Genomic DNA, 26,873 nt, shown 5'->3' with positions numbered 1-26,873 from the left:
TAGGACAGATGGGCGAGAACCAACGGCGTTGCTGTGGAAACCGGGGGGAGAGGGGGGTCGGAGCCGCAGCGGGAGCCCGGCGGCCGGCCAATCAGAGACGTCGCTGTGCCTGGCGGACTACATTGCCCAGTAACCTCCTGGGCTCCTCTGTGTTTTTCTATTCTGGGGTGCAGGGGGCAACTGGACCACTCCAGCCCGGGACTGGTAGGAAGGCTGAGGGTCCGCCGGGCCAAGCGGAACGAGGGAAATGGTCCTTCCCCGGCCACTAGCTGGTTGAAAAGGGGCCGCCCTGGCAGGGAGGCGGCAGCCGTGGCGCGGTGCAGCTGCGAGAAGGGGTGCGTTATCGTCCTGCCCTGCTGCTGAATGTCCGTCCCGGAGGAGGAGGAGAGGCTTTTGCCGCTGGCTCAGAGATGGCCCCGAGCGAGCAAGTTCCTACTGTCTGGCTGCGCGGCTACCGTGGCCGAGCTAGGTACCCGGCTGCCCACGCCTGGGCCTCCCGGGCCAGTGGCGCGCGCCGCGCTGGGGGAGGGAGCGCGGGCGGCTTCGCGCCCGGCCGTGCGCATCCTAGAGGTCGCCCCTTCCACGCCCGCCTGGCGGAGGTGATGGTAGAGGCCATGCCCTCGGTGGGAGGAGGAGAGATTGAGGTCTCCATGGCCTTTGCCTTCTAATCTTGTCTAATGCCTGCCTTAGACATGTGCTGTGGTGCTTGAATGTGTACTTTGAGAAGCTTCGCGAGCTGTCATTCTTCTGTAGGAATTATTTTCCTTTTCATGAGGATTACCTTTTAAAACACGTAATCCGTTTTCCATACTTACTGAGATAATCTCTGTGGTTTATAGTCTTACACAGCTACACTGTCATTATCTTGTGGGTCCAAGTTGTGGACCCAGCTTGTGAGACTTCCGTTATTAACCTGCCACTCACAGAGCATGGACTTAAGCATCCGCCAGTTACTTGACCTCTTTAAGTGTAATTCATCTATATTGTTTACCTTGCAGAATTCTGAGAAGTCAATAATATATGATTGCTAAATTCAAGGCAGACACCCATTAGTTGCGACATTTTTATAATTCCTACAATACCAGGGACTGTGCATATATATTTGAAAAAACCCAGTTCTGACCTTCTTACAGGCTGCTGGGACGACATACAGAGAAAGACAATTATAATGTGCTACTTGCTATAATGAAGATACTGTTAAGTGTCATAGAAGCATAGAAAAGCAGTCACATCTGCCTAAATGAGTCAGAAAAAACTTTAAGAGGCCATCTAGGGTGGAATGATGATGTCCTTGAATGAGCAAGTAGCGTTTATTCCAAGGATTTTGTGAGTAGCATACCCATGTGTTTCCTGTGAAGCCTTAACAGTTTGATTACCCTTACATTTTCTTGCCTGTTATAAAAAAATAAAAAGAACAGCTCTGATGCGTATTCATTTGTAAATGTTAGTTGGTCCTATTTTTGAAGAATTTATTTTTTAATTCTAGCATAGCTAGCCATGATCTGTTGTTTTGTGCTCTTCCATTTTTGCCTTTTAGCCCCTCTATTTTTTAATGTCTCTCCCTTTGAAAATGATGGAGAATTTTTACTTTTCATTGTTTTTACTGAAATAAAATTCATCAACTTAAAAAGATCTAAAAGCAGATTTCTGAATGATATTTCCAGGTTTTATTTTTAACTGATGTGTCCCTCTGTGACTCAATGGCTTTTATACAGGGCTATTCCCTGTTAAAAATTCATAGAAAGAATTGTGTGGGGAGGGTGAATGGGAATCAAAATGTGGGATGGTTTTAAGTACAAACCACTTCAGGAACCTGAAGCATCATTTAAGAAATCAAAACAAAACTTATTTTGAAAGACACAATCTGTGTAATATAGAAAGTCCTATTTCTTAAGACTTTTTAGGTTTCATATGTCAATAAAACATTGCTTGAAGTCTCTATATGCAAGCTACTTCTGTTCTAGGGAAACTGTCAGCAAGATACTAACTTTTCCAGAAACCAGTGGTAAAATTTAATATTCACTTCCCTTCCCCACATTGTTTTCTCTTGGAAAAGGTATAGTAAGGTTTTGTGTCAGGTGGCAGTCATTGAAAAGTCTTATATAAGTAATGTTCATGAACTTGTCTGAATGTCGTTAATTATTCAGTACATTTTCTGTATAAGGTTATGAGCTTTATCCCTATGCAGCCCATTTAGCTTAACTGTATCAAGGTAAAAGGTCTATCTCTAATTTAAAATTTAAAACAAAAAAATTTTCCAAATACAGTTAGTACTTGTAAGGAGGTCATGAGTAGGCCTTGCATATAATTTAGTGCTGGAAAAATAATTCCACATGTGCTTTAATTGAAAGAATATTGAGCTTGCGACCCTTGCATATACAAGATGACATTATAAACTCCATTACATCTTCTGTATCTCAATCATCAGGTCAGTGAGCCATCTGCATGTGAACACCATCCATGAAATTATAGAATTCAGCTTCATCTAGCATTTATTATAGTACTTAAGAATATATAGTGCAGCTTTGGGAGGCTGAGGCAGGTGTACCACGAGGTCAAGAGATCGAGACCATCCTGGTCAACATGGTGAAACCCTGTCTCTACTAAAAATACAAAAAATTAGCTGGGCACGGTGGTGCGTGCCTGTAATCCCAGCTACTCAGGAGGCTGAGGCAGGAGAATTGCCTGAACCCAGGAGGTGGAGGGTGCAGTGAGCCGAGATGACACCATTGCACTCCAGCCTAGGGTAATGAGCGAAACTCCATCTCAAAAAGAAAAAAAGAATATATAGTGCAGTATTCTAAAGTTATATCAGATATTAAATAATCATGGATGCAATCAAGAGGATGCTACAGAATATGGATACTTTAAATTATTTACCATTGGAAAGCAAAAGTTAAGGACTAACATAGATTTTAAAATGAAATTTCTGAATAGAAAGAACCCAAGTCTTGCCATTTTTAAAGTAATTTATTTATTTATTGCCAGTGATCTGGGATGCTCTTGTGTAGGGCTTTTTAAACTTAAGACACAGTCTTAAATTAAGACTGTGTGAGAATCAAGCTTCTAAACTCTCTTCAGCCTACTGGAATAGAATCCATGGGCACAGGGCTAGGAAATTTGTAATTTTAAAAATCTCCCTAGCTGATTCTGCTATATTCTAAAATTTGAGAACCACCAGTCTTGGAAAAATATTAGTCCTATGATTTTAGATTTTTGTTTGTTTCTCTGAATGTTGTGGGTGTTTCCCTGCATTTGTGTTTTTGCTAGCAACCTTTCCTCTGGATCTCACAAAAACTCGACTCCAAATGCAAGGAGAAGCAGCTCTTGCTCGGTTGGGAGACGGTGCAAGAGAATCTGACCCCTATAGGGGAATGGTGCGCACAGCCCTAGGGATCATTCAAGAGGAAGGCTTTCTAAAGCTTTGGCAAGGAGTGACACCTGCCATTTACAGACACGTAGGTATTTATCTTGATTCTAGCTGGTAAGTTTGTTATGAGTTCTGTGTTTGTCTCCTGTGCTTTTCTGTTTGTCCAAAACAAGTAAGTTTTTTTTCCTCCTACTGATATGATAACTGAACACATACAACATAAACACTTTTTTTTTTTTTTGAGACCGATTTTTGCTCTGTTGCCCAGACTAGAGTGCAGTGGAGCTGCACTCTGAGCTCATTGCAACCTCCACCTCCCGGGTTCAAGCGGTTCTCCTGCCTCAGCCTCCTGAGTGCCTGGGACTACAGGTGCACACCACCATACCCAGCTAATTTTTGTATTTTTAGTAGAGACAAGGTTTCACCATATTGGTCAGGCTGGTGTCAAACTCCTGAACTCAGGTGATCCACCCGCTTCGGCCTTCCGAAGTGCTGGGTTTACAGGCATGAGCCACCATGCCCAGCCTGAACACATATAGTCTCTGAAGAACAGAAAAAAAAATAACTGCCAATTATTAAGAAGTTACTGTCCTAAATTTTTAGAAACACATACTGACATATTTAGGGATGAACTGTCATGATGTCTGTAAAGCACTTTAAAATATTTAATTAAGCGAAAAACAATGAAGCAAGCTAGGTACGGTGGCTTATGCCTATAATCCCAGTACTTTGGAAAGCCGAGGTGGGATAACTGCTCGAGCCCAGGAGTTCGAGAATAGCCTGAGCAAGATGGCAAGACCCTGTCTCTACAAAGAGTAAGAAAATTAGCCAGGCATGGTGGTGCATGACTATAGTCCTCACTACTCAGGAGGCTGAGTTGGTGAAACAGCTTGAACCCAGGAATTCAAGGCGGCAGTGAGCTTTGATCCTGCCATTGCACTCTTGCCTGGGCAAAAAAACAAGACCCCATCTCTAAAAAAATTAAATTCGGCCGGGTGCGGTGGCTCATTCCTGTAATCCCAGCACCATGGGAGGCCGAGGCAGGTGGATTACCTGAGGTCAGGAATTCAAAAATAGTCTGACCAACATGGTGAAACCCCATATCTACTAAAAATACAAAAATTAGCCAGGCATGGTGGTACATGCCTGTAATCCCAGCTACTCAGGAGGCTGAGGCAGGAGAATTGCCTGAACCCATATGGCAGAGGTTACAGTCAGCCAAGATTGTGCCATTGCACTCCAGCCTGTATGAGAAGAATGAAACTCTGTCTCAAAAAAATAAATAAATAAAAATAAATTTAAAAAATTAGAAAATGAAGCAAATATGGCAAAAGTGTTAGCAGTTGACAAATCTCAATGATATAGAGGGAGTTATATATTACTTTCTCTTCATGTTTGAAAATTTTCTTAATAAAAATTTGTATAGGTTTAAGAAAGAAAAAAATGAACAGCTGTTATCATTTTTCTCCATTAAGAAACTTTAAACACAGAATTTAAATTGTTCATATTTTTTGAAAATTAACATATATTTATTACAGTGCCAAATCTCATGAGTCTCTGTCTCATAATCTAAGACCAGGCTACTCTGAAAGAGAACAGAGTTCACTGCCTAATCCAACCCTGGCTATAGTGGAAATGCAACACAGGTGATTTTTGCCCCAGTTCCAAGGCCACCTAACTAGCTCTGTGGGCCCTAGTCACTCTTTTTTTTTTTTTTTTTTTTTTTTTTTTTTTTTTTTTTGAGACGGAGTCTCGCTCTTGTTACCCAGGCTGGAGTGCAATGGCGCGATCTCGGCTCACCGCAACCTCCGCCTCCTGGGTTCAGGCAATTCTCCTGCCTCAGCCTCCTGAGTAGCTGGGATTACAGGCACACGCCACCGTGCCCAGCTAATTTTTTTTTGTATTAGTAGAGACGGGGTTTCACAATGTTGACCAGGATGGTCTCGATCTCTCGACCTCGTGATCCACCCGCCTCGGCCTCCCAAAGTGCTGGGATTACAGGCTTGAGCCACCGCGCCCGGCCCCTAGTCACTCTTAAAAGAAGATGGTTGAAACTATGCCAGTTAGAACATTTTTCTGCTCTGCTTCCACAGTGGCACTCACAAGAGGAGGGCTTGACTTTTTAGCTTGTATACAGGAGAATATAAAGTTGGCTTCAAAGGAGGTAGGATAGGTATGACATTTTTCTCCTCCTAATGTTTCCTGAAGCATGAAAGGATCCTTGATCAGAAAAGTGTTTGGTTCTAATTTCTAATATTTGCTGGCTTAATATTTTTAAAGATTCAGTTCTCCAGATGAGTAAATTAGAGTGTATCATCAAAAACCACCTAGAATTATGTGCAGACTGTTACTGTTTTTAAAAGTTGTATATTTTTGAGTATCTTGAAATATTTCATCAAACTTTCTAAAATATCAAAAAAAACTCTCTATACAAATACTATGTGTTCATTTTAACTTTTGTTTCCTATTTTCTCCGTTGCATCCCATTATTGTTTTGAGTTTCATTTAGTTTCATTTGCAGTTTGTTGTTCATTATATTGTTTTACAGCTAAGATTAATTTCATATGTTTGTACTTGGCTGAAAAGTTGCATTAATAAATTCTTCAATGAAATTATGTATCTTTATTTAATGAAAATCCCTGCTGTGTACCAAGGTATGTACTAGGGCATCTGGGGTAAGTTGAAAAGCTCAGAGTCTGATGGAAAGATAAGCAAGAAAAGTTAATTTCTAATCAATATGATAAAAAGGTCAGAGAGCACTTTCTGAAAAACATGTTCTTTGAGTTGAGTCTTGAAAGACAAGGAGATGTAGAGCACAGAAGGAAGAATTCATTCTAGAAAGATTAGACAGTGTGTGAGAAGGGCTGAGCCTGAAAAGAGCATGCCCCATTTGGAGAAGCATCAAGAACCTCATGTGTCAGAAACATCAGCCCCACTTCTCCACTTAAGAAACTTTAAACACAGAATTTAAATATTTCATATAATTTGAAAATTAATGTACATTTATTATAGTTCCAAATCTCATTAGTCTCTGTCTCATAATCTAAGACCAGGTTACTCTGAAAGAGAACAGAGTTCATTGCCTAATCCAACTCTGGCTACAGTGTAAATGCAACACCCTACCTAACTATGGCTACTTAACTAGCTCTGTGGGCCTTAGTCACTCTTAAAAGAAGATGTTTGAAACTATGCCAGTTAGAACATTTTTCTGCTCTCCTTCCACACTGGCACTCACAAGAGAAAGAAACAGCTAGAGAGATTGATTAGGCCATGTCAGAATGTCCTCTTACTTTATACATACATAAGCACACAGACACATAAAGCCAAAGTTACCTTTTTAATGGTCTTTTTTACATAGTGTACTCTGGAGGTCGAATGGTTACATATGAACATCTCCGAGAGGTTGTGTTTGGCAAAAGTGAAGATGAGCATTATCCCCTTTGGTAAGTTTTGTTTTGAAAATAATATGTTGTTTCCCCAAATTCCTTAATGTTTATTAGGTTTATGTAAAATTGTACATTTGTACCCACATTGCCTTAAGTTATGGACTTAAAATAATAAATAATTACAATATAAGTCCAGATAATTGAGCATTTACTGCACATGGTATACAGACATACATGTACATACATAAATTATATATAGAGAGATATTTAATATTTGAATGTTGAAAAAGTTCTTATAGAGTACCTTGTTATTCCTCTTTTTATTAAGAACTCTTCGCTTTAGAGTCAGACAAGGATGGGCTCAAATTCCTGCTCTACTACTGTAGAGCAAACAAACTGCTTCATCTTCAGTTTTTGCAGCTATAGAAGTAATATCAACCATCAAGTGTTTTTGTAGGATTAGGTGAGAGGATGAATATAAGTGTATATTATTTAACAGAAACTGAAAAAAATAGGTTACTATAAATAATATACATAGAACTCCTACAAATAAATAGAAATATAGAAAACACAGGCCAGGCACAGTGGCTTATGCCTGTAATCCCAGCATTTTGGGAGGCCAAGGCGGGCAGATCACCTGAGGTCAGGAGTTCAAGACCAGCCTGGCCAACATGCGAAACCCTGTCTCTACTAAATATACAAAAATTAGCCAGGCGTGGTGGTGGGGGCCTGTAATCCCAGCTACACATAAGGCTGAGGCAGGAGAATCACTTGAACCCAGGAGGCAGAGGTTGCAGTGAGCTGAGATTGCAATATTGCACTCCAGCAACAGAACAAGAGAGAGAACACAGTAGAAAAATCAGGATAGGATATCAATAGGCAGTTCACAAAAGAAGTGCACGTGTTCTTTAAACATAAAAATGTTCAAATTCTCTAATAATCAGGGGGATTAATTAAAACAAACTTTAAGCTGTTAGTGGAAATACAAGTTACTAGTCTTTTTGAAGCATAAATTACTTGTTAACAGTTTTGAATGTGTAACGCTTTAACCCAGCTCCTTCTTTATGATTATAATCATTCAGAAATGCTTCTAGATATGCATTAAGACAGACACAAACACACACAAAGATATTGACTGTAGCAATATTGATGATAGCACATTTTTTAAATTTAAATAACTATCAATTTGGAATTAGTTAAGTAAGTCGTGATATATTTATTGTATAACACAGCTATTGAAAGCATGAGGTAGGTTTTATATGACTAACATGGAAAGATGCCTATAAAATCTTTCTTAGAGTTAAAAAAAATCCAAGTCACAACTATAAGAAAGGACAATATGTAGAGTTTCATCTTTCAGGCAACATTTCTTCATCCTGTTTTTGAAAAATTCTAATGTACTAAGCTATATAAATTGCTTTCCCAGAGTTAATTATGGAATAGAATATTAATAGTCCTTGCATTTTGGAATTTCTTCCAGAAGGGAAAGGTTTAAGTAAAAAGTTCAAAGGAAATATTACAGCAGAAGAACTTTCAGGGTGGGTTTAATGTCCTTTTGACCCAATCAGAGCAATTCATTAAGTCAGTAGGTATTTATTGGATAATTATGGTATGCCAGTCTTAATGCTGAGGCTATAGTAATGAAAAAGAAATAGTCCTGCCATCATTCAGCTTACAGAAAGAGTCAGATGAATAAACAATTAGAATTATGGAAAAAATACAGAGAAAAGAGTGGTTATAAGATAAACAAAAAGAAAAAATATGATAATGTACTGTGCTCATCATTGTGTGGAGAAACAGGCCTTTTCATAGGTTGTTGATAGAAGTGCAAATTGATAAAAGTTCTATGGAAAGCAATTTGACAGGCTCTAGCAAATGTTATGTAAATGTTCAAATTTCTTAAAGTTATGCTAGTTAAATAAATTATGGCATATCTATAAAATGAAATACTATCAAACTATTAAAAAGAATGAGGCTGTTCTATATGATCTGATAGGGATATCCTTTAAGATATGCTGTTAAGAAAACAGTGCAGAACACTGTACAACTTCACATTCGATGTTAGTGCTTTTACAAAGGAACATTTATACAGATATGCTTGTGTATGCACAAACTGTCAGTCATAACTTAGTGTTTACGACTGTGGACTCTACATGCAGGCTGTCTGGATTCACATCTTGGCCGCCCCACTATTAGTTGTGTGATTTGAGCTGTCATTCAACTGCTCTGCTTCAGTTTCCTCATCTGACAGAGAGAATGACAGTACTGTCATGAGGGTTGATGAGAACTAAATGGTATTTTTTAAGTGCTTAAAATAGTGCCTGACATGAGTATTCAGTGAATTTGTTACTATCTCTGGCAAGGGATATAATAAAATGGTAATTGTGATTGCTTCAGTGAAGGAGAGCTGGGCATAAGGGTCAGAAGGACATTTTTTTCTTTTATACCCATTTATAGTTTTTCGAATTACTTTAAAGTAAAAAGGAAAGAGAATACTTATTTTCCCCAAGAGACTACAGCAATAATCTGGGTTAAATGTGACTGGAGTCTAGCCTTTGTTAGGCTGATTACATCTATGCAGTTTTTATTCCTCTGTAGTTGGAATTAAACTGCAATTAAATTATCAATTCAAATGTGTATATCTTTGAAGGAACTGCTCTTTCCTTTGGATTTCAGGCCATATAAGGCCTGAAATTTTAACTCCTTGTACTCCTTTAACCTCCCATCAGTAAATAGTTTGTTAACTTTCCTCTGTGACTTACTTGGGTATATCCTTTACCTGATCTGAAATCTCTTACCTAAGCCCTGTACCAGCTCAGTATTGGTTCACTATAAAATGTGTAAAATTAATGGCAACTTTAAAAAGAATTTACTTCTACAATTAGGAAATCAGTCATTGGAGGGATGATGGCTGGTGTTATTGGCCAGTTTTTAGCCAATCCAACTGACCTAGTGAAGGTTCAGATGCAAATGGAAGGAAAAAGGAAACTGGAAGGAAAACCATTGCGGTAAGTTCTCCAATTAACTAATACCTCTCTTTTTCCCTTGGCTGCCATCATATTTTTAACATGTACCTAATGGAATTATCATTCAATATTCAGTAAAGATATTACTTCTGACTTTTTTTTTTTATTTGGAAGTTCATTAAGAGGAAAACTAAGCTGAATCTTTTCTTTGCACTAGGAAGTGTACATGTTCTATACCAGACAAATTATGTGTGTGCAGTATTCTTTGCTGCTTTTCCCAGCCAAGGCTAGACTTGTCCCCTACTGCAGGTTAACATAAACAGTTTGATTATTAAAATTTGCCCTTGTGTGAATCTCAATTTTGCCGTTGTGGCTTGGTATTGTGGAAGTCACTTAGCATTTCTGGTCTCTTTGTTTTCATCTTTATAAACTCCCTCAAAAGGCTGTCATGATGGTTAACATGCTCATCAGTGTGAAAAACCTTGCTTTCTTTCCCTTTCTCCTGCAGAAAGTAGCAAGGTTGATGTTGCACATTTTTCCAACTTTCTTATTGAATCTCACTCCTCCTTCATCTTGAAGCACTCTTTTTCCCTAATTTAAAGGAATTTTTAAGTTATGCCTTTAGGATATAAAATCCTCTTACTGCATTACACTATATTATTAAAATTCACCTTTATTCCAAGGGCTTAATGTTCAACAGTTTATTAAAATACCACTTAGTTTCCCTGGGAAAGAGAAAAAATCATACAGATAGATAGACCTTTCCCAGAAAAAAGAGGAAGTACAAGATGGCTTGAGCTGCTCCTTCAAACATTCCAGGTCTGCAGCTGAGTCAAAGACAAAGGAGGGTTTGGAGCCATCTTCACCACTGACCACTGCTCTCTGCCCCTCTCTTCATGTAGCTGACTCAGTGGAAAAGGAGGCTGGGCTACTGCAGCCCAGGGTCCCCTTTAGCTTTCAACATGGAGAGAACATGCACAACACAGGAGAAAAGGGTACCACTGTGACTTAACCAAGTAGTTTATAGAACCCCAGGGCCCAGTTTGTCATCTTATAACAACTTCTAATGACTAAGTAACCGGGAAAAGTCACACTGCCTTGTTGGATAGGAGAAAACTAGTTATTGGGATCCAGAAATATCTGAGATTTTAACTGATCCCCCAGTTTTTTTCCCCCTCTTTGTTCTTACTGTTGGAAATTTTTGGTTTGAATGTACCTAATGTAGTATATTTTAATAATAAAATTCTTTATATTATCCTCTAATAGGGAACAGGTCTATATACTACAGTAAATTACATGAACATTGAGATCAGATAGCCTGGGATTCAAAGACAGTCTTTACCACATTTTAGCTTTGTAATCATAGTCAAGATCATTACCCATTTTAAGACTTGGTTTCTTCAAATGTAAATTAGAATTATATTATATACTTCATAGTTTTCAGTATTAAAATGCATCTCATGTATATTAAATGCTTGGCACTTAGTAAGTGCTCCATAAACTTTAGTCACAGTGATCATCATTCCTGATCATAACTTCTCATGTAGCGTAATGGCAATTATGTGTGTCCAATAAATATGTGATGTTATCTTTTTGATTCAGAGAGTGTGATGCCTGAGTAAAAGCCACACAGGCTAGTAAGTGGTAAAGGTGGCATTTGACTGCAGGTTTTTCTGACTGTATAAAGCCCAGACTAATTTTTATGACAGAGGTTTCCATATTTGGTTTATTCTTCTTCAGCACCATTCTTCGTCTCTCTGTAGAGAAATTAGCAAAATAAAGACAGTCTACTAAATTTTCTTAGAGCTAAAATTGTTCCATTTTAAGAACTCTTATGAAATTGTCCTTCCTACTTTTTAGTCTATCATTTTGTATGAGATTGTTAATGTTATTATTTGATGAACTCTAAAAACTTGCAGGTCCCCTCCATCACCAGTAAAATTAATCCAGAAGTCTGACAACCATTGGTTTTCTCTTCTAATTAATGTGTGCACTGATAATATAAAAGATCAAGAAAGGTATTTTTATCTGTTTAATAATCTGAGAAGAGGATGACACAGTTTATAAAGATTTCCGTTAAAAATGTTCAAATCAAATGTTGGCCTTTTTTCTAAAGGATTAATATGTTTATCTGGAAATTAGACTTACGTAGATTACTTCTATTTCTAATATTTCTGGATAAATTATATTTGGATGTTATTTACTCCAGATTATAAGAGCTATAAGTGAAGCTTATCCAATTGCATTCCATACACAGGAATATATGGAGTTTTCATATTTCATTATTATTCTCTTTAGATTTCGTGGTGTACATCATGCATTTGCAAAAATCTTAGCTGAAGGAGGAATACGTGGGCTTTGGGCAGGCTGGGTACCCAATATACAAAGAGCAGCGCTGGTGAATATGGGAGGTAATGGTAACTTTATTGAATTCTGAAAAGTCCTAATTGCCTTAATAGTTATAAGCATTTAAATCAGGGAAATTAAAATTTATATTTATTTTTATTTATAATATATTGGTGACCAGCTTTATAGATGCTCTAGGTCATAATTGAATATTTTCCACAGAACATTTTTGCTTTATTCTAGTGATGTATGGAAAGGATTTACTAAAATAGGCAAATTGTGACAATAAGGAGACAAAGCCAAACTATTTCTAAGGTCTCCTCTCCAGTCCAGACCTTCCTTTAGGATTAAACCTGGTATATGCAACTATCTGAGAGTTATTATATCCAGACTGTCCAAATCTTTCCCCTGGTAATCCTGCTCCTATTCCTAAATAATCCATTTTTATACAGTCTGACACCCCAGGCTGGAAACCCGAATGGCCTCTTAACTCATCCCTACCCCTTACTTCTCATATTTACTTACCAGTTTCTTCTGTCTCCCAAATATTTCTTAAATGTTTTCCCCCTCCAATACGTACTACTTTGGTATCCTTAAAATCACCATTTCTACACCACCAGCCTTCAAAACCTCTCAGCTGGACCACTGCCACAGCCATCTAACTCGCCTCCTCCTCCATCCTCAAATTGTACCTGGTATTCAGAGTGATTTATCTGAAACACAGATATGAACACATTATTGGTATCCTTAAAACTTGTCTCTGGCTTCTAACCACCCACAAAATAAAGTGAAAATTTTGGAATGTGAGATGGAAGATCTGCAACATCTGGCCTGTGCCTTCAGAGAACTAAGCAAGTCATTGATTCTCTTGCAAAGAGTGGTACACTAATGAGCTGAAAGATTCCACTGTCTGCACATACTGTTCTTCACCTCTATATATTATGTCCTCTTCCCTCTTCTCCTAGTTTTCTTCTAGAAGTCCTTTAATACTCAGCTAAGGTGTCTCCTTCACCAAGAAGGGATTGCAAACCTACTACAATCCTTCCCCTGCCATGTTGTATTTTATGCTCTTTTGTGTGTTTCTATAGCTATTATTGCTTGTCTCTCTTTTCATTGCCTGCTACTATATGTCTGTATCTTCCACCATATTATAAGCCTTTTGAAGGCAAGGACGGTGTTTTATTCATCTTTATTTTCCCAGACCCGCATACATAGTCAATAAACATTTGAAGAATAAATTAATCAATAAAATAATCCTAAGACCAATTATATGATTCTAAGACATATATAAATAGCATTTTTGAGGGTTCCAGTAATATAGCACTTAAACATCAAAGGAAGTAAGTCTGTTATCAGTTTTGCTAATTGAGTCCATCTATGTCTACTGTATAATATTTGTGGATTTTTGATTTTCAGAAAATCTTTATGTTTGTAGTTTCTTCATTCATTGGTTCAAAATCTATTGCAGCCAAGATTTCTCTTCCAAGTTCCAGCTATTTACTCAGTATCTTCATTTGGATATCTCTAGCACATTGCTTTGAATGTGTCCAAACCAAACTCCTTTATCATACCAATTCTTTCTACATTCTTCATAATCTCAAAAATATATCACCACCCTTTCAGCTGTACAAGGAGAAACCTAGCCATGATTTTTGGCTTTTCTCTTTCATTTGCTCCATTTCTTATATCCAAGCAGTCACCAAATCCAGTCATCCCATCTTCCAGATATATCTCAGACTAATACACTTCTCCATTCCTAGAGCCATTCTGTTGTTCAAGTATTATTTATCCCCTCATACTGGACCACTACAGAGGCCTCATAACTGGTCTTTGCAAATCTACTGCATTCCCCTTTTGTCCCACTATGCCTTTGAAACTGATTTTATCAAGATTATCTTTGCTATTACCTTACTGTTAAAAATTTAAAACTATCTTCATCTTCACCATCCCTATAAATAGCACCTCTGTCCTTTAAATTGTTCACACTCAAAACCTTGCAGTTGTCTTTGATTTTCTCCCATTCCATATTCAGTCTGCTGGCTAATTATGTTGATTCTATCTTCAAAATTTATCCAGAATCTGACCAGGGCTCCACAACTCATTTATTCAATTCATCATCTCTTATCAGGATTACTACAATAGCCTCTTACCTAGTCTGACTTGTTTTCCTACAGTATACTTTTAATAGAATAACCAATTCTATTATGTTCTAAATAGTAACCTTGGGCAGTCACTCCTCTGCTCAAAAGCCCTCCTTGGCTTCTATGCTCTCCGTCATCTAGACTCTGCTACTTTTTGCATATTCTGCTGCTGCTGGCCCAGTCTTCTGGCTGTTCCTCTAGCACCACAAGCTGACTCCTGACTCGGGGTTAGAAAATATACATGGATGAACCTGGAAACCATCATTCTCAGCAAACTGACACAAGAACAGAAAATCAAACACCGCATGTTCTCACTCATAGGCGGGTGTTGAACAATGAGAACGCATGGACACAGGGAGGGGAGCATAACACACTGGGGTCTGTTGGGGGGAAATAGGGGAGGGACAGTGGGGGGTGGGGAGTTGGGGAAGGATAACATGGGGAGAAATACCAGATATAGGTGATGGGGAGGAAGGCAGCACATCACATTGCCATGTGTGTACCTATGCAACAGTCTTACATGTTCTTCACATGTACCCCAAAACCTAAATTGCAATTAAAGAAAAAGAAAACATACCATATTTTTGCATGGGGCAATTTCTCTTAGCTATCTACAGGTTTGTTTTCTCATGGTTTCTTCTGGTCTCTGTTCACATGTCTGCTTATCAAGAGGTCTTGCCTGATCACCCTATTTAAAATTAATAGAAACTATTCCTCCCTACCCTCTGGTACTCTCTGTCACCTTTCCTTGCCTTCTTTGTCTTCAGAGCAATTACTTCAAGAGCAAGTGCATCTGAAACACCATGTAGTTTACTTTATTGTCTCATCCCACAACAGAGAGCAAGGAGTTTTGTTCATTTTGTCCATGGCTCTTTCCCCCATTGCAATCAAATGTACCTATCCATTCTTGTCTCATTACAGCTTACTTCCCTATACTTTAGTGTGGGTAAACTTTATATAACTCCAGCATTGTGATGTCATTCTCTTGTTTAAAACCCTTCCATAGCTCTTCATTGTCATTAGAAAAATGTATAAAAGAGCCAGGCGTACTGACTCACATCTGTAATCCCAGCACTTTGGGAGGCTGAGGAGAGCGGATCTTTTGAGCTCAGGAGTTTCAGACAAGCCTGGGCAACATAGTAAAACCCCATCTCTACAAAAATATTTAAAAATTAGTTGGATGCACACCTGTAACCCCAGCTACTTGGGAGGCTGAGACACAAGAATCACTTGAGCCCAGGAGGCGGAGGTTGCAGTGAGCCGAGATCGCATCACTGCACTCAAGCCTGGGTGACAGAGACAGATCCTGTCTTGAAAATGTATAAAAGGCTTAATGTAGAATAATGGTCAGGACCTTTTGTTTATAAGTGACAGGATCTCCATTCAACTTTGGCTAAAAAAGTAATTTACCAAATACCAAAAATTACTCAAATACCAAAAGGCCCAGGGGTTGAGCTGACTTTAGGCATAGCTAGATTCAGGAGTCTAAATGATACATTTGACTTTTTGTCTCTTCTTTTCCTCTCCCTCTATCTGTAGTTCTGTTTCCGTTGAGAAGAAGAATAGTATCTTTCATCCTGGTACCTGCCCCAAGCCTAGCATATTCTTGACAGAAAAGACATTCACTGTTGACTGATAAATATTTAAACTTTCTTTTTCTATTGCCAGATTTAACCACTTATGATACAGTGAAACACTACTTGGTATTGAATACACCACTTGAGGACAATATCATGACTCATGGTTTATCAAGGTAAGTGATTGTTTTAGTTGGACTCTTTCTGAGGTTTTTTTTCTTTATCATTTTTCCATATTTGGCATACATTCTGTAGACTCATTTGATTGGGATTGTACTGGCATCACCTTTAGAGAAGAGTACATTTACAGTGAGGAACTTCTTAAAGTTTGTTACAGTTAGAGTGGGGAAAGAGATAGGCAAAGTTGTAGGATGTTCAGATTAAACCTTCCAAAATATTTGCACCTGATGGGACCATCCCAGGAACAGGCTATGATGATGGACTCTCCAACTCAATTCAATAGATATGCTTAAGCACCTTTTATGTTAAGGCACTGGGCGGGGCTCTGCAGTGGGCACCAAAGGGGTAAACTCAATTCCTGCTCAGGGAACTTACCAACAAGGAAAACAAGACAAATATAAAAATGCTCTGCAGGAAATGCTAAAAGGAAGCAACTAGTTACTACAGGGTTCAGAGGAAGGAAAAAAAAAAATCACCACTTGGAAAGATCCACAAAGGAGGTAGAAATAGATACAAGTTTTGAAAGGCTGTGTTTCTTCACAGACAGGGACAGGAAGAAGCCCTTTCCAGGAAGGTGCATTGCCTTGATCTCTTTGCAACACAATTTCAAATTATCCATTAGAATTAGTTATTTTATAGATGTGTACAGTCCTTGACATTATCGTGATTTTAACATTTATCTTCTGATCTTGTTTCCAAATTCTAAAACTTCCTATGGTATTCAGATGACCCTAAAAGTAGACAACCCTGAAAGTATATTAATAGTGTCAAGTCAAATATTTGGAGGTAGGGATGTATGTGTGTATGTGTGTGTGCGTGCATGCATTTAACCACTCCAAGAGTATTACTGACTCAGGGCTTTTGCATGTACTGTTCTATCTTCTTTTAACAGTCTTCCTTCAGGTCTTCATATAGATGTATCCTTTTTAACCACTAAGTTCTGCTGTCACTCCAGGAGCTTTTCCTGACTGCCTGTCACCCGGTAGCTCCCTGTCACATTTCCCCGTTTTTTCACATCTTTTATCAGCTTTTGAAATTATTTATTTCTCTTCTGCCTTTTCCCAAGTGGAATATAAGCTCTTTAAGGGCAGGGTCTTACATGACTTGTTCACCACCTAGATGAATGCTTGGCACTAGCAGGTGCACCATCCTTATTTGCTGACAGACATTCTTTTTGTTTTGTTTTGTTTTTCTACCTCTTTAATTAATTTGGCATTAAGCTAAAAGAACATTATTATATTTAGGTTATTATAATAGTTAGTATATTCTTTCTAAATACCAAATTCTAGAAACTACTATATATTATCTTTCAATTTCATTTATTTGTATTTGTAGTTTATGTTCTGGACTGGTGGCTTCTATTCTGGGAACACCGGCAGATGTCATCAAAAGCAGAATAATGAATCAACCACGAGATAAACAAGGAAGGTAGGTAAAAAGTCTTCAGTATTCATGTGCTTGAATGTTTGTAATAGCATTGTTCTTTAAAGATGCTTGTCTGTATTTTTTATAGATAGAAATGTATTTGTGTGTTTTTTGAGAAATTTGAGAGCATTGTTTTTATGCAATTACTGCCTTTTGATGAAAAAGTGACATGCATTTGGGGAGTTAAGCTAATTAACAATCATTTAGACACAAGGTTTTCGTTATAGCTTTATTGTTTTTAAAGACTTTTTGAAAGCATACTCTGCTGAGAATTTACAGAGCACTTTCTTCAGAAGCTTATGACTTGAGTAGGTAACATGGAGAATTTAATTTAATATTAAATAGTAATATCTTCTCTCTGGAAGAGATCAGATAGAGTGAATTCTAAATATAAGACCAAGGGTGGCATGAATCAGAAGAGTTAACCTTGAAAATTTCTTTAAGATCAAAAGAAGTTATCTGTATCTGTAGAACCACAAAATTTAGAAATTTTTGTTTCTAAACTTGCAGAAAATATTTAATTTTTAATAAGATTCCTTAGTCAATATTATTTTATGTATACATATTTTTTTAACACAGAAAATAATTAACAAAAGGATCTTGTTTCCTTTGTAGGGGACTTTTGTATAAATCATCAACTGACTGCTTGATTCAGGCTGTTCAAGGTGAAGGATTCATGAGTCTATATAAAGGCTTTTTACCATCTTGGCTGAGAATGGTAAAGTTAGGTTTACTTCCTTTGTGTTTTTTTTTCTTTGTACTTAAATTACTTTTAATCTATAAGCATTTTCCCTTTTCTCTTCTGGCTTGAAGCATTGCCCTGCCCCTCAAATCAAGGTCTTTTCTTATTTTTTAAATCTTCTTTTCTTTCTTTTCACCTCTCCTCAGTTATCTTGCCTTCTGTGGTAGAGTAAGGTAAAATAAGTTACATACATTAATGAATAGGTTGATGGTCTTGTTATAAAGCCAGTGAATAGATTTTCAGTAATGTAAAATTTTTAGTATTCCATTTAGTTATATTTTAATACAGTATTTTGGGACACATATACAGATTTTACACTAGAGACTGCTCCTACAAAAAAATTTACTGTTTCAAAAAAATTTGTTACCTTGATGGCAAATGCTACATTACCCATTAATATTTATTACCACAAAATTCTGCTTAGTAAGAAAGCATTATATCATTTTTATTTGGTTGAGATGTTATTTTTCATTGCAGTGAACTAAGATACAGAATTAGATAGATTTGTTTAAGTAATATAGCAAATATAATAAAAACAAAATGCTGACACTTTTTGTAAGTTAAAACATTTGAAAGAATGGGTGAGTTATAGGTTTAGAAATGTAAGCAATCAAAAATTAACATAATATAATACAATTATATATAATGTAATATTATATGTATATTTTTAATTGAGTACCTATATCATGCAAAGCCCTGCACTGAGGTCTCAGCTTTGAATAAGAAACTGTAAGTGATGAATATTATGGGAAGAGTGCATAGTGCTATAGAAATATATAGCAAATAAGTACAGCCTAGGCTGGCAATTAAGAAAACCTCCCTGGAGAATAGACTTCTGAATTTAGATTTGCAGAATGGGTAGGACTTAGCCAGGTAAAGAGGGCAGGGAGAAACATTCTTTACAGAGGGACAGTTGGAGTGGACAGAGAGCAGGACGAGTTCAAGGAAACCAAGCAGGCCAAGGCACAGAGACCTCATAGAGAGAGGCAAAAGGGGAGACCAGAGAAAGGCAGACACCACACTGGGAAGGGTCATATGAGCCAAGAGTAATGGGCACCGGTTTGAAGAAATATACAGTTTTAGAAAATTTGTTCTGCCTGTCATGTGGATTGGGAAAAGGCTAAGAGTAGTGATATATGAGAGATAATGGTGGTGGCTTGGACAAGTGTATGACAGTGGGGACAGAAAATGGATTAAAAACATGTTTAGGAGGTAGAAAGGGAACAGAAACATGACTGATTGGATGGGGATGGGAGAATGGTTGGAGAAGATAAGGAATAGTCAGACTTCATCCCTAGATTCCTGCTCTGAGCAACTGATAATGATGATGTAATTTCCTAAAATGAGGATCATGTGCAGGGAAGAAGATTTGGGGGTAAAATAAGGTCAGTTTAAGACATGTGAAATTCTGGATACCCATAGGACATCCGAGCAGAGATGTCTAGATGACAAACTAAATATATTGGTGTAGGTCTTAGGAGAGAATACATGGGTGGAGATTTAGATTTGAGCATTTTCCACATATAGATAGTAACTGAAATGTTGGTAATAAATGATATCATCAAAGGAATAGAAGATATTTGTATATTAATATGAAATTAATAGTCAAAGCTCTTGGTAATACCTGAGTTTAAGTATACCAGAGTTTATTTTTTGGTAGTTTTGATTATACCTTGAAATTGTATCAAAACTGTGGCTCTTTCTTACTGGAAAGGTGAATTTTGATTTGGTCTGCATACACTAGGCACTGTTACAGGTGCTGGTAACACTGAGGAATAACATAGTCTTTGCACTAGAGGAGCTTACAACGAGATTAGAATTTAAACATCTAAGTAGTTAAAATTACAGAAATAATAAAAATTACTAAATAAATAGTACTGAATCACTTGGTATATGGCCAACACTGTGTTAATCATTTTTATGGCCTAACTCATTGAATTCTCCCAACAATCTGTGCAGTAGGTTACTATCATATCCCTCTTTTGTAGAGGAGGAAACAAAAGTATCAAGAGTCTAAATAGCTTAGCTAGGTGAGTGGTTCAGGGCATCAAACCCAGGCAGCCTGACACCAGATAACACAGCCTTATTAAGTGATATAAACAGTACTCTGTTCATATAACTCACCTGTTCATGCCAGTGGTATGAACAGTACTCTGTGGGAATAGATAGTGGAATAGAAATGGTTATGATTATATTTGGGAAGTCACAAGAGGCTTCACAGAGCTGATATTTGATCTGGGCTTTGAAGCATCAATAGGTGTTTGTCAAGAGAAATATAAGAGTGCAACATGAGCATAGGTATCATGTCATGTATAGGCCTGTTATGTTTGAAGAACTACAGAGAATTCAGTCTGGTTGAAGAATAGGTCCTCATAGGGGAGGTAGTAGGAGATAAGGCTAGAGAAGTACTTAAGGACCAAGTTGGGAAGAACCTTGTGGGCCAAGCCCAGTGGTTTGGATGAACTCTATGGAACACCTGCTTAAACCTGAGAGCAATGTGCTAATATTCGTTTGACAGCAAGATTTCTTCGGCAGTAGTACAGAAGATACATTGAAAGCTAGGATATAAGAAAGGAAGTTTTGGCAATGGTCTAACCAGTTAGATAGTTGTAGAAATTGAGAGAAATAAATTTTAGGGACATTTATGGTTAACTCCACAGGACTTAGTAACTGATTATATGGGGAAGGTGAGAGACAGAAAAAAGCAAATGGGATTTCTGTTTCTAATGCAGGAAACTAGGAGGATGAGTGAGACCACTTCAGAAACACAAAATCAGGGTCAGGAGGGATGAGGGGAAAGGAGAATATGTAAATACAAAGGATGGGCCCACTTTGTTTAATCCTTCGTCTTTAAACATATGACTCAGGAAGTATAAATGACAAAAAGAGTACTTAATATGTGCAAAGCTCTACATACATTATTTTAAAAACCATGTAAGAACCTAGCAAAACAAGTAGTGTTATCCTCATTTTTCAGATAAGAAAATCAAGGCTCAAAGTGTAAGAAGCTTGCCCAAGTTCATGTAACTAGTATGTGGCACAGCTGGGAATTGACCTCAGGTCTGTTCTACTCAAAACCCTATGCTCCTTACTAATACAATATACTGATATGCTCAACATTCTGCAGCTAGCTACAGAAATTTTAAAAGTGAAGAGACATTCCTAGCAGTGGAGGATTATTTAAAGAAAGGCTGGCTAACCACCAGAGATCACCAGGGAGTCATTGCCTTGTTGATTTGCCACAGTGCCATGACCTTGAGCACAGAAACCTAACTCATGAGCACTTCCATGTAAATTGGCCTTGAAAATACAGATTTGATGATCAGGCCACAATATTTGGCTCATTCACATTGCACAACACATTTGGCAAGTGATCTAGATGTTCAAATCCTCTGACCAATGTGTTTTCTCCTAAATTCAAGCTATATGGGTACTCAAGTAATAATCAGAAGATTACTTAACACAGAATCAGAACAGGAAGAGCTTAAAAACTTAACACAAGAGAGCTCTTATGTGTTCCACTCCACAGTGGGAGGCATGAAAAGGGACTCTGCTTCTGCTTTTTCTCCAGCCTTATGGCAAAAGGTAGACCAAAAGAAACAACATGGGTTCATATACACTTGGATTATTTGCAATGCTCATATTTGTATCAGTGAGAAAATCAGCAAGCAAACATAGTGCCCACATGCGCTACTCCTGTACAGAGGCCTGGTAAATCCCATTTCTATACCACCCACATTCTTTGGCTATATGATCAACCACTCTTTAACTCTATTCAAAACCAGCTAAACTCTATCCTGATCCTTTCTACTGGATAGAGGTACTATGATCTTTCTTTGCTCAGTCCCTGATTAGTATTTATTTCATCTGCCTATGGATTTTGTTGCTATAATGTCATTAACATGAAAAAGAAGATTGATTACCACAGCAATTAAGAATAATTGCATAGGGATTCTTAACTAAGACCCCTACCTTCTTCATCCAACTCCAGTTATACTGGCTTACTTCCTTTTTATTGTCACAAGAATATTGTATCATCATAGCTTTATATTCCTTATTTCATCTATGTCATCATACCTTTAACATAGTCTCCTATGTATAGTCTCCTAATATAGTCTCCTAAATCCACTATTTAGTGAATTCCCAGTTTACTAATATAACATGCTCAGTATTTCCAAACAAATATGAGATAAATACTGCTTTACAAACAAAACCAAATACATTTTATTTTCTAGTTGCTTAAGCTTATTTCTCTACCGGAGAATGATAGAGTTCCTCTCTGTTCAATTTTTATTAGAACTGGACAGGAATTATTAGATCCAAGGAACTCTTTCTCTGTTCCAGTGTTTACCCTGTGATTTCCCTCTGTGTCTTTACTGTTTACACCTTTAGCATTTATGTCTTCTTCTAACCCTTATTCTTTTATAATTCCTTTAGATGTAGTTATACTTTCATTCAAGTTAAAGACAAGCCTTTCTGAGCTGGAAGCGCTTTTCTCTATTTAATGTGAATTTTTATATAAATGTTGTGAGACATCAGGTGTTGGTTTTATGACTTAAATCTCCAAGGATAATCTTTCACCTTCCTCACTTTCAAGTTCTTAAGTGACTTATTGTCATGCTCCATATACAAACTAGATATAGGGAAGCCTGCCTAGAATTCAGGCATCTTGACTCTCAGCCCTTTAGCCAGTAATGGGTCAGTAAAAATAATTCTGAGCATGAAAAACAGAAGCCTGTGGTCTAGCTCTACAACATGCTAATAGGCATTTGACTGCTAAGCCTCAGTGGTCTCATCTGAAAAGCAGAGATATTAATATCTTTCCTTTCTATTGTAAGATCTTGTTCAGAGAAGTCTGTGATAAGTAAGACATAAAAATGTTTTGTAAATTATAAAGTCCTTTACAAAGGTGAAATACCAAAATATTTGTTTTCAGCCTAAGTGGATGCAAAATGACTTTGTCATTCAAAGATATGTATGCATATATGTAGAATCTTTATAATTGCTTTGAAATATGCACTAACTTCTTTGGTTAATCTTTCAGACCCCTTGGTCAATGGTGTTCTGGCTTACTTATGAAAAAATCAGAGAGATGAGTGGAGTCAGTCCATTTTAAACCCCTAAAGATGCAGCCCTTAAAGATACAGTGTTCAGTATTATTGAAATATGGGCATCTGCAACACATACCCCCTATTATTTCTACCTCTTTAGGAAGACACCTATTCCACAGAGACTGATTTATAGGGGGCAGCACTTTATTTTTTCTGGAAACCCAAGTTCTCTTTGACTCCTCTTTTTGTCCAAAAGTGATCTGGTCGGATCTCACAAGGCCATCCAATGAGACCCAGCACAGCATTTTCTAAAGAAGAATCGAAGCCTGACCACTTTCACCTTGGACAAGAAGGTTTGGCCTTTGAGTTGCTACTCTATGCTGAAGAGCCTTCTTAGAGGAGGAGTACCAGGAGGGAGCCAACATCTTCAGATCTGAAGTAGACGATAGGAATATGGAAGAATACATATGTAGTGCTTAAGAAATACATTTAACCTGTTATGTCAGTATTTATAATTGAAGTTTGATAATTCACTTTTCTGTCATTGTTAAAGTGTACATATTGTAAATTAAAGGGAGGCGAATGGAAATTAATGAATAAACATTTTGAGTTTCCCTAGTATTGAAGGAAGTTGTACTTTTTCTTGTCAGAAAGATGAAAAAAATAATGAAGTTGAGATGATGTTTGAATTTCAAGAAAAGAGGCTGCTTTCTGTTAGTGTCCTCTCCTTAGATCCATGTTAATTGGTTAGCACTCCACTGCACATGCTAATGACTTCCTCTGACAGCCACACACTGAATCTTGATGAAAAAAGAGCATTTGCCTTGTTACATAGTCTGTTACAAGCCAGATATGTTGCTAGCTCTCAAGAATCATAATATATTAAGAACTACAACTTATTTGATTAAAACTTAGCTGTATAGGTCCTTTTAAAAAGCACCTTTTGTTAGCCATCAGTCTTTCGGTGGTATTTTAAAAGCAAGGCAGACAGATATGAAGTCAGCCAACTCTGACATGCATCCTTTCTTATCTCCCTTACCTGACACTAGTGGCTCTAGAGAGGCAGAGAGAACGCTCACAAATCACACTAAAACTGCCAGTGGCCTGACTCTTACTCAGTTTAGTAAAGCTTCTTGCCTAAAAAGTGATAAGTAAAAATCTGTTTAGGGTATATAGTTATATCTCCAATCTTTGAATGAAATCCGTGTTCTTATTTTAGAAAGGTGAAAGAGTTCCTCAAATTCAGCTACATATTACCGGCTCTCCCAACCTCGGACAGTGGGCATTTCTGGATGGATGGCTGTGGTTATGGATAAAGGCTGTAACTGTTAAAATAGAAAAACATGAAAAGCTCAGGTCCAAGAAAGACCTTGGAGCCAGCCAAACAGCATCTGTTCTGATGGACACAGATGATGTTGAATAGAAAAAAGTTTACAAGTGCTTTGTGGTTGCACTAATGTATACTCACTGCCATTTTAAGAGGGGGAAGTATACTTTAAAATGTATTTGAATGTGATGTACTGATATACAGTAGCTTGTTTTTCTAGTTGCAGAGAATGTGAAGTTTAATCTCTTAAAATCTGTAGGTGGTTTTTCATTGAATTTGTCAATATGTAATTGAGTTGTTAAATATATTTAATGTGTGTGTGTGTGTGTGTGTGTGTGTGTGTGTGTTTAACTTCCCAAGTGTTCTGCATTGAACCACTTTGGGAAAATTTTGGTTTCTTATGTTTTGTAATTTTTAAAATTAAGTAAAGACTCGATCAAAATAATTACATCTAAACTGGACCGTGAACAATTGATTTAGCTTTATTCTTTGTGGGGTTGGGGAGTTGGGATGAAAGCACTGCTTACACACTGACATCATTCCCTGGGACCTGGATCAACATGAATAACTGTTTCAGGAATTTTTAACCTGAAATGATTCCTTGGGATTATCTGATTTCACCTTCCCATTTCACATGTTAGTAAACTGAGATTCAAAGAAGTAGAGTTGCTCATGCTCATGAGTGACTCAGTAGCAGAGTTAGGATAAAAACACTGTTCTCCTAATTAATATGATTATTATGACTGAGAGTTATTGTTCAATAATTAGGTACCGGCCGGGCGCGGTGGCTCACGCCTGTAATCCCAGCACTTTGGGAGGCCGAGGCGGGTGGATCACGAGGTCAGGAGATCGAGACCATCCCGGTCAACATGGTGAAACCCCGTCTCTACTAAAAATACAAAAAATTAGCTGGGCACGGTGGTGCGTGCCTGTAATCCCAGCTACTCAGGAGGCTGAGGCAGGAGAATTGCCAGAACCCAGGAGGCGGAGGTTGCAGTGAGCCGAGATCGCGCCATTGCACTCCAGCCTGGGTAACAACAGCGAAACTCCGTCTCCAAAAAATAATAATAATAATAATTAGGTACCAAGGAAGGGTCTTATGTCATGATCACAACCCAGTCAAGTGCTTGTGAGTCTTCCAAAACATTTTTCTTTATGGCATTTTTATGTCTCACACATTTTAAATGAATCTGAATTGCCTCTAGCATACATTTTAGAATAGAGTCACCATGCTTTAGCTTGAACATTAAGACCTTCCATAATCTAACCAAATCTGGTATACCCAACACTTAATCCGATCACATTCATAATTTTTCTGGTGAAATCATATCTACTGATTATCTTGGAACATTGCTTATTTTTGCCAACTTAGAATCATCTTGTTTTCCAAAATAATCCCCAGTAAATAAAAAGGATTAAAAATTTCAATAATTTTTGTGTCCATACTCACAGACTTAAGAATTCCAAACTCACTTTCTTATTACAGTACTACTCTATAGGGTATTTCTCTATTTCTTTTCAGTTCAGTATTGATAATACTTGACATTTTCTTTTGTTTTGCTTTCACATTTTTTCTCTTCTCAAATGATTTTTTCTTATTGAAAATGCATATACTTGTTTTTAATTATGCACAGATTTTATATGTATAAGTGAATTAGTATGAATTTTATATGTATAGTGAATTATAGACTAAATTTATGTAATATATAAGATATAAATTAATTCACATATAATTTATATCAATTAATTTATATCTGTAATTAAAGGGATAACATTTCTTAAATTTGCTTTTAATAAGGATTAACATGTCTTTTTCAAGTACCCCAAATTCTATTTGATTGTAAGCCACTAGAGGGTAGGTGTACATCTTCTATTTTTATGTAAATCTCTGCTCTCTTTAGCAACAGGGTGGTTCACGCCTGTAATCCCAGCACTTTGGGAGGCCGAATCGGGTGGATCACGAAGTCAAGAGATCGAGACCATGGTGAAACCCCGTATCTACTAAAAAATACAAAAATTAGCTGGGGGTGCCTATAGTCCCAGCTACTCGGGAGGCTGAGGCAGAAGAATTGCTTGAAGCTGGGAGGTGGAGATTGCAGTGAGCCGAGATCACGCCACTGCACTCCAGGCTGGCACCTGGCGACACAGCGAGACTCTGTCTCAAATAAATAAATGATTATAACTACATATAACATGAATCAGTTAATTTTATCTTTATGGTTTTAAGAATCTGTGACTATCATGAGTCTACAATTTCACTTTGCTAATAAAGAAAAATTCAGGAAGATATAAATATAAAATAATTTGTTATTCAGTCATCTTTAAATTTTCAAGCACATTTATTTACAGTTGTTATAATTAC

General features: G+C 37.4%; 1 protein-coding gene and 1 long non-coding RNA gene across 5 annotated transcripts in view; one reads left to right on the top strand and one right to left on the bottom strand.

The window, feature by feature from the left end:
• The first annotated feature begins 145 nt into the window (after positions 1-145).
• On the top strand, positions 146-24,972 carry SLC25A27 (solute carrier family 25 member 27). Of its 4 annotated transcripts, none has more exons than XM_012448799.3 (9): positions 146-469; positions 3,271-3,462; positions 6,729-6,813; positions 9,642-9,764; positions 12,021-12,133; positions 15,878-15,962; positions 17,302-17,394; positions 18,007-18,109; positions 23,345-23,462. In XM_012448799.3, exons 1-9 carry the CDS (start codon positions 364-366, stop codon positions 23,375-23,377), a joined length of 933 nt encoding a protein of 310 aa, XP_012304222.2. In that variant the 5' UTR covers positions 146-363; the 3' UTR covers positions 23,378-23,462. The 4 variants fall into 4 exon arrangements, with proteins under 4 accessions (XP_012304222.2, XP_012304221.2, XP_012304223.2 ...); XM_012448798.3 differs by having other exon boundaries at positions 147-469; positions 23,178-24,972; XM_012448800.3 differs by having other exon boundaries at positions 149-469; positions 23,441-24,972.
• LOC135268370 (uncharacterized) overlaps positions 17,613-26,873 on the bottom strand; it is a 26,266-nt gene continuing 17,005 nt past the window's right edge. Inside the window, exon 2 of the long non-coding RNA XR_010336722.1 lies at positions 17,613-17,749. This is a non-coding gene — a long non-coding RNA (uncharacterized LOC135268370). The remainder of the gene's footprint in view (positions 17,750-26,873) is intronic.

The sequence above is a fragment of the Aotus nancymaae genome, unplaced genomic scaffold (genome assembly GCF_030222135.1).
Source record: "Aotus nancymaae isolate 86718 unplaced genomic scaffold, 86718_ANA_hifiasm-v0.15.2.pri h1tg000040l, whole genome shotgun sequence".
Taxonomy (NCBI): Eukaryota; Metazoa; Chordata; class Mammalia; order Primates; family Aotidae; genus Aotus; species Aotus nancymaae.
The sequence above is the reverse complement of the archived record's forward strand: the minus strand, read 5'-3'. Positions and strand labels throughout refer to the sequence as shown.